Genomic DNA, 12,660 nt, shown 5'->3' on the forward strand with positions numbered 1-12,660 from the left:
GGAGAAAGGTAAGGGATTAACCCCTTCCTCCCCCTAGAGCCCAGTGGGAGGGGGACCTATTAACACTAAAGTGCCAGGAAAACAAGTTTGTTTTCCTGGCACTATAGTGGTCCTTTAAGCTTAATGTAGTTTTTCTGGTGTCTATAGCATGTCCCTGCAGGCTTTTCACTGTAAACAATGCCTTTTCAGATAAAGGCAGTGCTTACATTGCTGCCTAGTAAAACCTCTAGTGGCAGTCAATCAGACTTGAGTCTATACATCTCTATGAGGAGATGCTGATTGGCGCAAAGTGACGTATTGCCGCTCATGCGTAATAGCCTCCCAATGCTTTTATATGGTAAAGTATTGGCTGAGATCAAGTTTGGTGGTCTGCAGTGCCTGGACCCGCGCATCGCTGGAAAAAGGTGCATAAATTACCTTTTTAACTGGAGATAAGGGGGCCGGAGGACAAAATAGCTTTTTAGACTTCTAGCGTCCCTTTCAATGTTTACACCTCACAAGCAGATATTTGTTAAATATAGGGATACGTAAACATAATAAAAATCCTGGGATGTGGCAGTGTTACGTTAATAAAAATGGAAAAAATAAAAGGTAGCATTTTTCATAACCAAAATACATTAACAGTTTGTTAAAGATAATTGTAAATTCATATTTAGTTTGACAGTATTTTCTTGACAGCATGTTTTAAAAACATAACGCATTCATTTAACAACATGCAGCATTGTATGAAGACAGTACAATGATATTTCAGCTTATTGTCACTTTAACACAAAAGGCAAAAGAAATGGTGTGGTACAATTACATGTGTGAGGATCACCAATGAGATCATATACATACACTGGTTATCGGTCTCACAAAATATACTGGTATTGTCACTTTAAGGTGCGTCAACCCACTCACTTGTGTCAGAGCTGTGTTCACTTTGTGATAGACATGTTCAAACGGCATTACACTATGTTTTCTCCACTACCTGTGTTTTCATTAGCTTTCATGTTGAAATGTCTGCATGTATCTGCTTGACATTGTGGTTTTTCTATGTAGACACAGATGTGTCTTACGTTTAACCCTTGGAGAACACAACTGCCAGATCTACGAGCCAGAAGCGTAGGAAGAAACACTACGCTGAAATTAATTTATATTTAATTTCCTAGAATGTTACGTGTAGCAAAATGGGCGTATTGGCTTTTCTTGTTTTTTTATTTTAAATTATCATTATATTACATGCCCTCTAGCAACGACTGTCAAACAAGCTTTATTTACTTATGACTTTATAACAATCTTTTACAAATAGGTGCATTGTTTGTTTAAATGGATTGCTAAATAGCATGTCACTTTTATTTTTCAGTGTACAACTAGAGGCAAATATACACTGTCAGTGTTATTTACCACACTGTGATGGGAGTTGCAAGGGAAATTAAAAATTTTTGTAAAAAATTATAAAAATAAAGCTTATTAGGAACACATTTTCACTTTTTTAGGGTACGTTGGCCTTAAAGTGGCTTTACTCTCTGCACCCTTAAAAAAAAAAAAATGCTCATAAAGACTATGCTGGAATTTCATTGGAAATTCCACTGTAGTCAAAATATATCACTACATTGTCTTATGGTAAATACTCAAGTTGACAAAACCCGACAAAAGGCAGAGCTACTGCCTTCAGGGTTCATGACTTTACACAGCCGTTGCTAGCTCATGACAAGACTATCTACGGAGGCTCCTGCAGTCTCACATGTGTATAGCACAAACGTGGACCTGGCTGGTGAAGTACCATGAGCTGAAGATTGAAGATGGTGGTGCTTACAGGACACAGCATCAGGTAAGTAAAATTCACCTCCACTTGCAATCCCCGAGCCACCACACCAAAATATGCAAAGACCCCCAAAAAGATGAAAAAACATAAACTTAACATTTCCAAAGGCCTGGTGAAATCCCAACAATTCACGCTTTAGCGAACAATTATGAAAGGGTTTTAAAAATATATTTGGTATCTTTTTAAAAGGCACAAAGATAGGGAACCCTCAATAGGAGGGGGACTTAAATAATATTTAGGTCCCCCTCCTATTAAAGGTTCTCTATTTGTACTCATTTGAGGGTTATCCCCTCCTTCCAGGAGTTTGACTGTAGGCACCATTTAGAGAATATTCACTAGCCCCTGATATTCTTTCGGGCTTTTGGATTATTTTCTTACTTTGGATCTTTTTTAAAAAGGTCCTGGTTTTATCATAATGATCTCACTCATGTTTATTCTTTTAGCTCGAACACATGACACTGATAGGTTTAACTTGAGAGGTTAGGCAAGGTGACATTGCTGGAGGGAGAGTTATTGCTCCTTTTCTTACATTACAGCAGGTCGGGGAGCCATGATGGAGTTAATGCCCCTGTTTTAAACCCATTAAGAAGATGCATGAATTATTCTTATTTTTTTTTTACAATTAATAAAACATTTTTTAAAAAATGTAAAAAAACAGAAATGATCACTTTCCTCTTTTGCAATGACTAGTAAATGTCAGTTTTCTCAGCCAATTATAATTCTTATTTGTGGAATCTCTATGGACATACTACACACTTTCTGATCAGCAACGGTTTATTCAAGATGTAATACAGCTGTCCCAGGTATGGAAGCACAAAAATGAAACCGCACGGCTCTGTATTGATATCAAAGAAGAGGTTTGAGGTCCGTGGACATGCAGTCCCAAAGAAAGCTATGAGGAAATATGTATAGGTCTCTTGGGAATTTGCAGCATAGACTTGCTATACGCACATATGCTGGACTGAATTTATGTGGGGGTAGTGAGTGATTAAGTCATCAAGCAGGAAGTGGGCATGTAGGTTTAGGAATTTTTGTAAACTGCTACAGCTACACCCAAATTAAATGAGACAGGAACAGGAGGCTAAATTGCATCATAATCTATGCAGGGACCAAATATTATTAAATTGCTGTGTGTGCCCCTCTAAACTTTCCTGATAGATGCCATAGATTTACAGTTTGTTGCTGTTGCTATGTTTTTTTCCCTCCGCATGGTATTACGTTGCATTAAGTATGTTTTGTGGTGGCAACTACAATATAACAGTCATATTTGCTGGTTTAGCATACTTTGTTTCCAATCACCGAAAGCCTATTGTGCCCAACTACTTAATATCCTACTTTACTTATAATCTCTAACCAATTTCCTAACCTCCCTGAAAATCTCAGAGTCTCACTCTTTCACTTGCCACTTTCCTCCCAATCTCTAATTCACAATGCCATATGCTCTACTTCCTAACCTTACTGCTAATCTCAATGTCTCACATTTTTACTAGTTCATTTTATATCATTTTTGCATTTGCCAATTTACAATCCTCTGACTAGTCTTTTGTTCCACACACTGTTCAGTTTTTCTAAACGTTTTGTTAATCTCGACTCCCCATCTTCCACCCAATTTCTCGCTTCATTCTCGTGGAATCCTAATTCTTGACCTTTACTTTTCATTGCTTCTCACAACAAACTCCATAAATTTCACCATTTCTCCTTAAATTCAAGGTCCTCACATTTTCTCTCTCTCTTTTGTGGTTTGTTATGAAACTTCAACCTGTGCCCTGAGACACTCAGTTCTACTTCCGACTTTATGGCCAATTTGTGTCCACACTCTTTGCTTCAAGACACCATTGTTTATATCTCAGATTCTTCTATCAATCTTTTTCTTTCTTTGCCATTGACCTCCCTCTCCCTGATAGTACATGTGCCCTCTTTCATATCCTTTTTTTCAGTGTCAATGCTAGAGTTTGCATTTGTGGAGACCAAAGTATTTTGTGTGTTCTTGCTGGATGACACCACAACCCCAGAGTCTCTTCCCTTCCCACTAAGATGGCGTAGAGTATTTTGGAAGCCATCAGTGCTGAAATAATAAATCATTGGGTCGAGAGCACAGTTTGTACTGGCAAGCAGAACAGTAACAGAAAGTGTTTGTTTCATTACTGGCAATACATTGAAATGATCTACAATCACTTTTGCTCTCAGAAGCCCATATGCCACAAGCACCGTGTTATAAGGAACAAAGCAAAAGATAAATATTCCAAGGTTTACAATGAGCAGCCTAATGGTCTTCTTGTGCCGTCGTCGACCTCCTATCTGATCTCTGCAGAGCTCCCAAAACACATGGCAAGTGCTATATAACACTGCCCCCAAGGGCAATAAGAACCCAATTACCTCTGCCACCAACATCAGGGGAAAGACTGTACCATGCCAGCTGAGGAAAGCCTCAAAACAACGATGGATCACTTTATCTCCATTCATACAGTCGGATGATGTGTGAACAATAGCCGCAGGCACTGACCCACTTACAATGACAAACCAGACTGCCAGGCAAGTCAAACGAGCCACTTTGCGTCGGCGAAAATGGCGGAAGCGCAAAGGGTGTACTATAGCAAAGTAACGATCCACGTTAATGCAGAGCAGGAACAAACAGCTGCCATACATATTGATGTGAAACATAGAACCAGAAAAACGACAGAGGAATACTCCGAAAGGCCATTGGTGTTCAGCATAATAGAAGATCCTGAATGGAAGAGACAGGGAGAAGAGTAGGTCACTGAGAGCCAGGTTACACATGAAGATTCCAACCACAGTCAATGGCCTGAGCCAGCGGAAGAAAACAAACAGGGACATTCCATTCAATATCACCCCGACTGGCATTAGAAGACTGTATCCCACCAGAAGCAGTGTGTGAGAGGACATCACAGATTGATCACTACAATTATCCAGAGTAGATTGATTGCTACAAATGCCCAGAGAGGCGTTGGAGCCATTTGTTACAATAAGGACCTAGAAAGAAAGAAAAAAAAATACAAATAATAACAAGGGTAATAACAGGGTCAGTGCACACTGATATGTGAAGGGTCCATAGCAAAGTATTGCAGTGTGTAAACCAACATAACATGTACAGCACAGAGAAGTAGCATGCAGAGTAACATGTATCCATATAGCAAAGTCTGTCAGTGTGCAAAGCGTAGAATTGTACTGGGAATAGGGTGTATCGTTAATTAATGCATAATTATGGCACAGCAGAATGCGCCAGGCATTCTCTGCCGTTTATCAGTATGGATTCCAATAGAGGAAAATTCTGATGAGATCAGATAAAATGCTGTACATCATGTCCACACCATGGTGTGAAAAAAACAAAAAAAAACAGCTAAGTGTCCCAACATCCAAAGCAAGGGTTGTGAGAGGGAGGGGGGCTATACAGAGAGTCCGATACAGACAGGGTTATGTATTAAAGTGGGAATTCAAAGTGAATATCAAACATAAGGCCAGAGTAGCTGAACTAAAAACATAGAGTTTGAGAAGTTTTCCAGTTGAACTATTTTGACCTTAAATTTGAAATTCACTTTGAATTCTCACTTAAGTGAATAACTCAGAGAGGGATATTGCCAAGACAAAGCTCAGATAGAAAGGAGAGATCCTGACATGCAATACTCCGAGACAGCTCTGAAAGAGAAAGGCAATACTCGCAGGCAGCTCGGAAGGAGAGGGGCGCCGCGCAGGCAGCTCGGATGGAGAGGGGCGCCGCGCAGGCAGCTCGGATGGAGAGGGGCGCCGCGCAGGCAGCTCGGATGGAGAGGGGCGCCGCGCAGGCAGCTCGGATGGAGAGGGGCGCCGCGCAGGCAGCTCGGATGGAGAGGGGCGCCGCGCAGACAGCTCGGATGGAGAGGGGCGCCGCGCAGACAGCTCGGATGGAGAGGGGCGGCGCGCAGACAGCTCGGATGGAGAGGTGCGCTATGCAGACAGCTCGGATGGAGAGGGGGGGCGCCGCGCAGACAGCTCGGATGGAGAGGGGGGGCGCCGCGCAGACAGCTCGGATGGAGAGGGGGGCGCCGCGCAGACAGCTCGGATGGAGAGGGGGGTGCCGCGCAGACAGCTCGGATGGAGAGCAAGGTAAGATACACCAGGTTATTCACTAAAATGAGGATTCAAGGTGAATTCTAAGTGAATTTCAAGTTTAAGGTGAAAATAGCCAAATTAAATACATTTTTTAAGTCAACTAAGCTTTCAGTTTAGCTACTCTGGCATGCATTTGAATTCTCACTTTAGTAAATAACCCTGATACATCACTAAGATGTGATAAAACATGAGAGAATGAGATGCAGAGAGACATCAAGGAACTGAGATATGAAAGAAGACATATGGAGAATTAGAGACAGTCAAGAATGATGAGTGAATTAGAGGACAGGAAGACAGGAGATATCCAGAGAGCCCAGTGACACAACAGAGGAGATGTAGAGAGCCACCTGAGAAATGTGAGACAGAGGCAAAGCGCCAACTGAGAGTTAAGGGGCAGAAACACAGATAGAGCCAGCTGAGAGTTGTAAGACAGAGACACAGAGAGAGTCAGCTGAGAGTTGTGAGACAGAGACACATAGAGAGCCAGCTGAGAGTTGTGAGACAGAGACACAGAGAGAGCCAGCGACACAGAGAGAGCCAGCTGAGAGTTGTGAGACAGAGACACAGAGAGAGCCAGCTGAGAGTTGTGAGACAGAGACACAGAGAGAGAGCCAGCTGAGAGTTGTGAGACAGAGACACAGAGAGAGAGCCAGCTGAGAGTTGTGAGACAGAGACACAGAGAGAGAGCCAGCTGAGAGTTGTGAGACAGAGACACAGAGACACAGAGAGAGCCAGCTGAGAGTTGTGAGACAGAGACACAGTGAGAGAGCCAGCTGAGAATTGTGAGACAGAGACACATAGAGAGAGCCAGCTGAGAGTTGTGAGACAGAGATACAGAGAGAGCCAGCTGAGAGTTGTGAGACAGAGACACAGAGAGAGCCAGCTAAGAGTTATGAGACAGAGATACAGAGAGAGCCAGCTGAGAGTTGTGAGACAGAGACACAGAGAGAGAGCCAGCTGAGAGTTGTGAGACAGAGACACAGAGACACAGAGAGAGCCAGCTGAGAGTTGTGAGACAGAGACACAGTGAGAGAGCCAGCTGAGAATTGTGAGACAGAGACACATAGAGAGAGCCAGCTGAGAGTTGTGAGACAGAGATACAGAGAGAGCCAGCTGAGAGTTGTGAGACAGAGACACAGAGAGAGCCAGCTAAGAGTTATGAGACAGAGATACAGAGAGAGCCAGCTGAGAGTTGTGAGACAGAGATACAGAGAGAGCCAGCTGAGAGTTGTGAGACAGAGACACAGAGAGAGCCAGCTGAGAGTTGTGAGACAGAGACACAGAGAGAGAGCCAGCTGAGAGTTGTGAGACAGAGACACAGAGAGAGAGCCAGCTGAGAGTTGTGAGACAGAGACACAGAGAGAGAGCCAGCTGAGAGTTGTGAGACAGAGACACAGAGAGAGAGCCAGCTGAGAGTTGTGAGACAGAGACACAGAGACACAGAGAGAGCCAGCTGAGAGTTGTGAGACAGAGTCACAGAGAGAGCCAGCTGAGAGTTGTGAGACAGAGACACAGTGAGAGAGCCAGCTGAGAATTGTGAGACAGAGACACATAGAGAGAGCCAGCTGGGAGTTGTGAGACAGAGACACATAAAGAGAGCCAGCTGAGAGTTGTGAGACAGAGATACAGAGAGAGCCAGCTGAGAGTTGTGAGACAGAGACACAGAGAGAGCCAGCTAAGAGTTATGAGACAGAGATACAGAGAGAGCCAGCTGAGAGTTGTGAGACAGAGACACAGTGAGAGAGCCAGCTGAGAATTGTGAGACAGAGACACATAGAGAGAGCCAGCTGAGAGTTGTGAGACAGAGATACAGAGAGAGCCAGCTGAGAGTTGTGAGACAGAGACACAGAGAGAGCCAGCTAAGAGTTATGAGACAGAGATACAGAGAGAGCCAGCTGAGAGTTGTGAGACAGAGACACAGAGAGAGCCAGCTGAGAGTTGTGAGACAGAGACACAGTGAGAGAGCCAGCTGAGAATTGTGAGACAGAGACACATAGAGAGAGCCAGCTGAGAGTTGTGAGACAGAGATACAGAGAGAGCCAGCTGAGAGTTGTGAGACAGAGACACAGAGAGAGCCAGCTAAGAGTTATGAGACAGAGATACAGAGAGAGCCAGCTGAGAGTTGTGAGACAGAGATACAGAGAGAGCCAGCTGAGAGTTGTGAGACAGAGACACAGAGAGAGCCAGCTGAGAGTTGTGAGACAGAGACACAGAGAGAGAGCCAGCTGAGAGTTGTGAGACAGAGACACAGAGAGAGAGCCAGCTGAGAGTTGTGAGACAGAGACACAGAGAGAGAGCCAGCTGAGAGTTGTGAGACAGAGACACAGAGAGAGAGCCAGCTGAGAGTTGTGAGACAGAGACACAGAGACACAGAGAGAGCCAGCTGAGAGTTGTGAGACAGAGTCACAGAGAGAGCCAGCTGAGAGTTGTGAGACAGAGACACAGTGAGAGAGCCAGCTGAGAATTGTGAGACAGAGACACATAGAGAGAGCCAGCTGGGAGTTGTGAGACAGAGACACATAAAGAGAGCCAGCTGAGAGTTGTGAGACAGAGATACAGAGAGAGCCAGCTGAGAGTTGTGAGACAGAGACACAGAGAGAGCCAGCTAAGAGTTATGAGACAGAGATACAGAGAGAGCCAGCTGAGAGTTGTGAGACAAATATACAGAGAGAGCCAGCTGAGAGTTGTGAGACAGAGACACATAGAGAGAGCCAGCTGAGAGTTGTGAGACAGAGATACAGAGAGAGCCAGCTGGGAGTTGTGAGACAGAGATACAGAGAGAGCCAGCTGAGAGTTGTGAGACAGATATACAGAGAGAGCCAGCTGAGAGTTGTGAGACAAATATACAGAGAGAGCCAGCTGAGAGTTGTGAGACAGAGATACAGAGAGAGCCAGCTGGGAGTTGTGAGACAGAGATACAGAGAGAGCCAGCTGAGAGTTGTGAGACAGAGATACAGAGAGAGCCAGCTGGGAGTTGTGAGACAGAGATACAGAGAGAGCCAGCTGAGAGTTGTGAGACAGAGATACAGAGAGAGACAGCTGAGAGTTGTGAGACAGAGACACATAGAGAGAGCCAGCTGGGAGTTGTGAGACAGAGATACAGAGAGAGCCAGCTGAGAGTTGTGAGACATAGATACAGAGAGAGCCAGCTGAGAGTTGTGAGACAGAGACACATAGAGAGAGCCAGCTGAGAGTTGTGAGACAGAGATACAGAGAGAGCCAGCTTAGAGTTGTGAGACAGAGACACAGAGAGAGCCAGCTGAGAGTTGTGAGACAGAGATACAGAGAGAGAGCCAGCTGGGAGTTGTGAGACAGAGACACATAGAGAGAGCCAGCTGAGAGTTGTGAGACAGAGATACAGAGAGAGCCAGCTGAGAGTTGTGAGACAGAGACACATAGAGAGAGCCAGCTGAGAGTTGTGAGACAGAGATACAGAGAGAGCCAGCGACACATAGAGAGAGCCAGCTGAGAGTTGTGAGACAGAGATACAGAGAGAGCCAGCTGAGAGTTGTGAGACAGAGACACATAGAGAGAGCCAGCTGAGAGTTGTGAGACAGAGATACAGAGAGAGCCAGCTGAGAGTTGTGAGACAGACAGGGTTATTCAGTAAACTCCAAGCTGTAGCAAATGGCAAAATGTAGGTTACAATATATAAACCGTGAGTATAGTTAAGTGAATTATTATTTTCTATATCCATTTCAATTCTCTTTAATACAGGGTTTAGTAACTACAGCTTTGAGAATAGTAATGGGGAGCTGAGAGATTGAAAAGACCGAGATCCAGACGGAGATCAGACAATTATATAATGTGATGAAATGCATGTTAGGTCAATAATCAGAAATAAATGGAGCTTCTATAGAGGTTTATTCACTAAGTTCCGAGTTGTCGTGGATTAATACAGGAATGGCAAAATTAAATGAAGAGCGGCTAATTCAGAGAATTCTTTAACTTTCTTGGCAGTTTGAATATTTAGCGTGTTCAGCTTTCAGTAAGTCGATGTTTATGTATTATTACCCCTCTGATTTCCTGCCCCATGCTGTATTCCAGCTCTTACCTGTGAGGTTGTACTCGGTGACATTGTATCAGCTCTCTGAGCCCCCGGCCCCCGCTCTGACAGCCTGAGGTCTGACACAGACAAGTTTCCATGTGTGACACTTCCTCTCTGTGACTATGTTTTCAGTTTCTGGGTGTCTAAGTAACCTCTGCTCTTTGTACTGTGGGAGTGCTGATAAAGAGCAATCTCTCAAAGAGTTGGGTGTCTCTCACAGCAGGGAGTGGTCTATGACATTGAAGTAGGTTACACCTCTCACTGCCTGATACCTACTCTGCACGAAATATCTCACTTCATGCTGCTACCTGCACTGCATTAATACATCTCACTGCATGATACCTGCACTGCACGAAATATCTCACTTCATGCTGCTACCTGCACTTCATTATCACATATCACTGCATGCTACCTGCACTTCATTATCACATATCACTGCATGCTGCCTACACTGCATCAACACATATCACTGCATGCTGCCTGCACTGCATCAACACATATAACTGCATGCTGCCTGCACTGCATCAAACATAGAAATACAGAATGTGACGGCAGATAAGAACCATTCGGCCCATCTAGTCTGCCCAATTTTCTAAATACTTTCATTAGTCCCTGGCCTTATCTTATAGTTAGGATAGCCTTATGCCTATCCCACGCATGCTTAAACTCCTTTATTGTGTTCACCTCTACCACTTCAGCTGGAAGGCTATTCCATGCATCCACTACCCTCTCAGTAAAGTAATACTTCCTGATATTATTTTTAAACCTTTGTCCCTCTAATTTAAGACTATGTCCTCTTGTTGTGGTAGTTTTTCTTCTTTTAAATATAGTCTCCTCCTTTACTGTGTTGATTCCCTTTATGTATTTAAATGTTTCTATCATATCCCCCCTGTCTCGTCTTTCCTCCAAGCTATACATGTTAAGATCCTTTAACCTTTCCTGGTAAGTTTTATCCTGCAATCCATGAACCAGTTTAGTAGCCCTTCTTTGAACTCTATCTAAGGTATCTATATCCTTCTGAAGATATGGTCTCCAGTACTGTGTACAGTAGTCCAAGTGAGGTCTCACCAGTGTTCTGTACAATGGCATGAGCACTTCCCTCTTTCTACTGCTAATACCTCTCCCTATACAACCAAGCATTCTGCTAGCATTTCCTGCTGCTCTATTACATTGTCTGCCTACCTTTAAGTCATCAGAAATAATCACCCCTAAATCCCTTTCCTCAGATGTTGAGGTTAGGACTCTATCAAATATTCTGTACTCTGCCCTTGGGTTTTTACGTCCAAGATGCATTATCTTGCACTTATCCACATTAAATGTCAGTTGCCACAACTCTGACCATTTTTCTAGTTTACCTAAATCATTTGCCATTTGGCTTATCCCTCCTGGAACATCAACCCTGTTACATATCTTAGTATCATCCGCAAAAAGACACACCTTACCATCAAGACCTTCTGCAATATCACTAATAAAAATATTAAAGAGAATGGGTCCAAGTACAGATCCCTGAGGTACCCCTCTGGTGACAAGCCCAAGCTTCGAATATACTCCATTGACTACAACCCTCTGTTGCCTGTCACTCAGCCACTGCCTTACCCATTCAACAATATTGGAATCCAAACTCAAAGATTGCAGTTTATTGATAAGCCTTCTATGTGCAACAGTGTCAAAAGCCTCAACACATATAACTGCATGCTGCCTGCACTGTATCAACACATATCACTGCATGCTGCCTGCACTGCACTAACACATCACACTGCATGCTAACTGCATTGCACAAAATTCTATTTCACTGCATGCTACCTACATTGCACAGTATTTATACCTCTCACTGCATACTACCTGCACTGCATCACATTTACACCTTTGCTGCACAGAACTTGTATTGTATGGCCTTTAATTTTACACCCTCACAGCATGCCACCTGCACTGCATTGCAAATGCCATCCTCACAGAATGTTACCTCTACTGCAGGTCATCAAAACTTTCACTGTATGCTCAGTGTACTGCAAACCATCTGCACCTTCACTTCATATTTAAAGCACTGCAGCACATGTACATCTTCACTGCATGCTCAATGCACTGCAACATATGTACGCCTACACTGTATGATCAATGCACTGCAGGACTTCTACACCTTCACCGTATGCTTAATGCACTGCATAACATTTACACTTTCACTGTATGCTCAATGCACTGCAGAACAGTCACACCTTCACTGTATGGGCAATGCATTTAACCCTCTCATTAAAGGATACACACATTGCAGACATTTACCCGTGTCACTGCATGACACCACGCAGCTTTTACTTTTCATTGTGGGATAACAAAACAGAAATAATCTACCCATTATATACACTGCCTGCTACCTACACTATAGGTCATTGCGGCTACAAACACTGCAAGCCATTTACCCCCACCCTGCATGGCAGGACATTTACCTCCATTTAGTGCATGGCTGCTACACTGTGGGGTGCCTACTGCTTTATATCCACCCTCCAGTGCATTTAGTCCTCCTACTGCATAATACCCACACAATGTTACAGTTACTCACTGCATGAAAGTCACACTGCACAGCATTACCTGTACCACACAGCCTGTGTTCTAGATGACCTGTGACGTATTGCCATGACGTGCGCATAGTCGTCCCCTAGGCATATTCCTAATAAACCCACCATAAGACCATCCCCCCCAATAA

The 12,660-nt window shown here is 43.9% G+C and overlaps 1 protein-coding gene across 2 annotated transcripts; it reads right to left on the reverse strand.

Moving 5' to 3' along the window:
* Window positions 1-396: 396 nt before the first annotated feature.
* On the reverse strand, window positions 397-10,120 carry LPAR5 (lysophosphatidic acid receptor 5). 2 transcript variants are annotated; one of them, XR_010085762.1, is made up of 3 exons: window positions 9,969-10,120; window positions 3,454-4,798; window positions 397-2,375 (listed from the first exon to the last, which is right to left on the reverse strand). XR_010085762.1 is itself a non-coding variant. In XM_063435285.1 (2 exons), exons 1-2 carry the CDS (start codon window positions 9,990-9,992, stop codon window positions 3,647-3,649), a joined length of 1,176 nt encoding a protein of 391 aa, XP_063291355.1. In that variant the 5' UTR covers window positions 9,993-10,120; the 3' UTR covers window positions 2,688-3,646. The 2 variants fall into 2 exon arrangements, 1 of the variants encoding a protein (XP_063291355.1); XM_063435285.1 differs by lacking the exon at window positions 397-2,375 and having other exon boundaries at window positions 2,688-4,798.
* Window positions 10,121-12,660: the final 2,540 nt, after the last annotated feature.

The sequence above is a fragment of the Pelobates fuscus genome, chromosome 10 (genome assembly GCF_036172605.1).
Source record: "Pelobates fuscus isolate aPelFus1 chromosome 10, aPelFus1.pri, whole genome shotgun sequence".
NCBI classification, from domain to species: domain Eukaryota; kingdom Metazoa; phylum Chordata; class Amphibia; order Anura; family Pelobatidae; genus Pelobates; species Pelobates fuscus.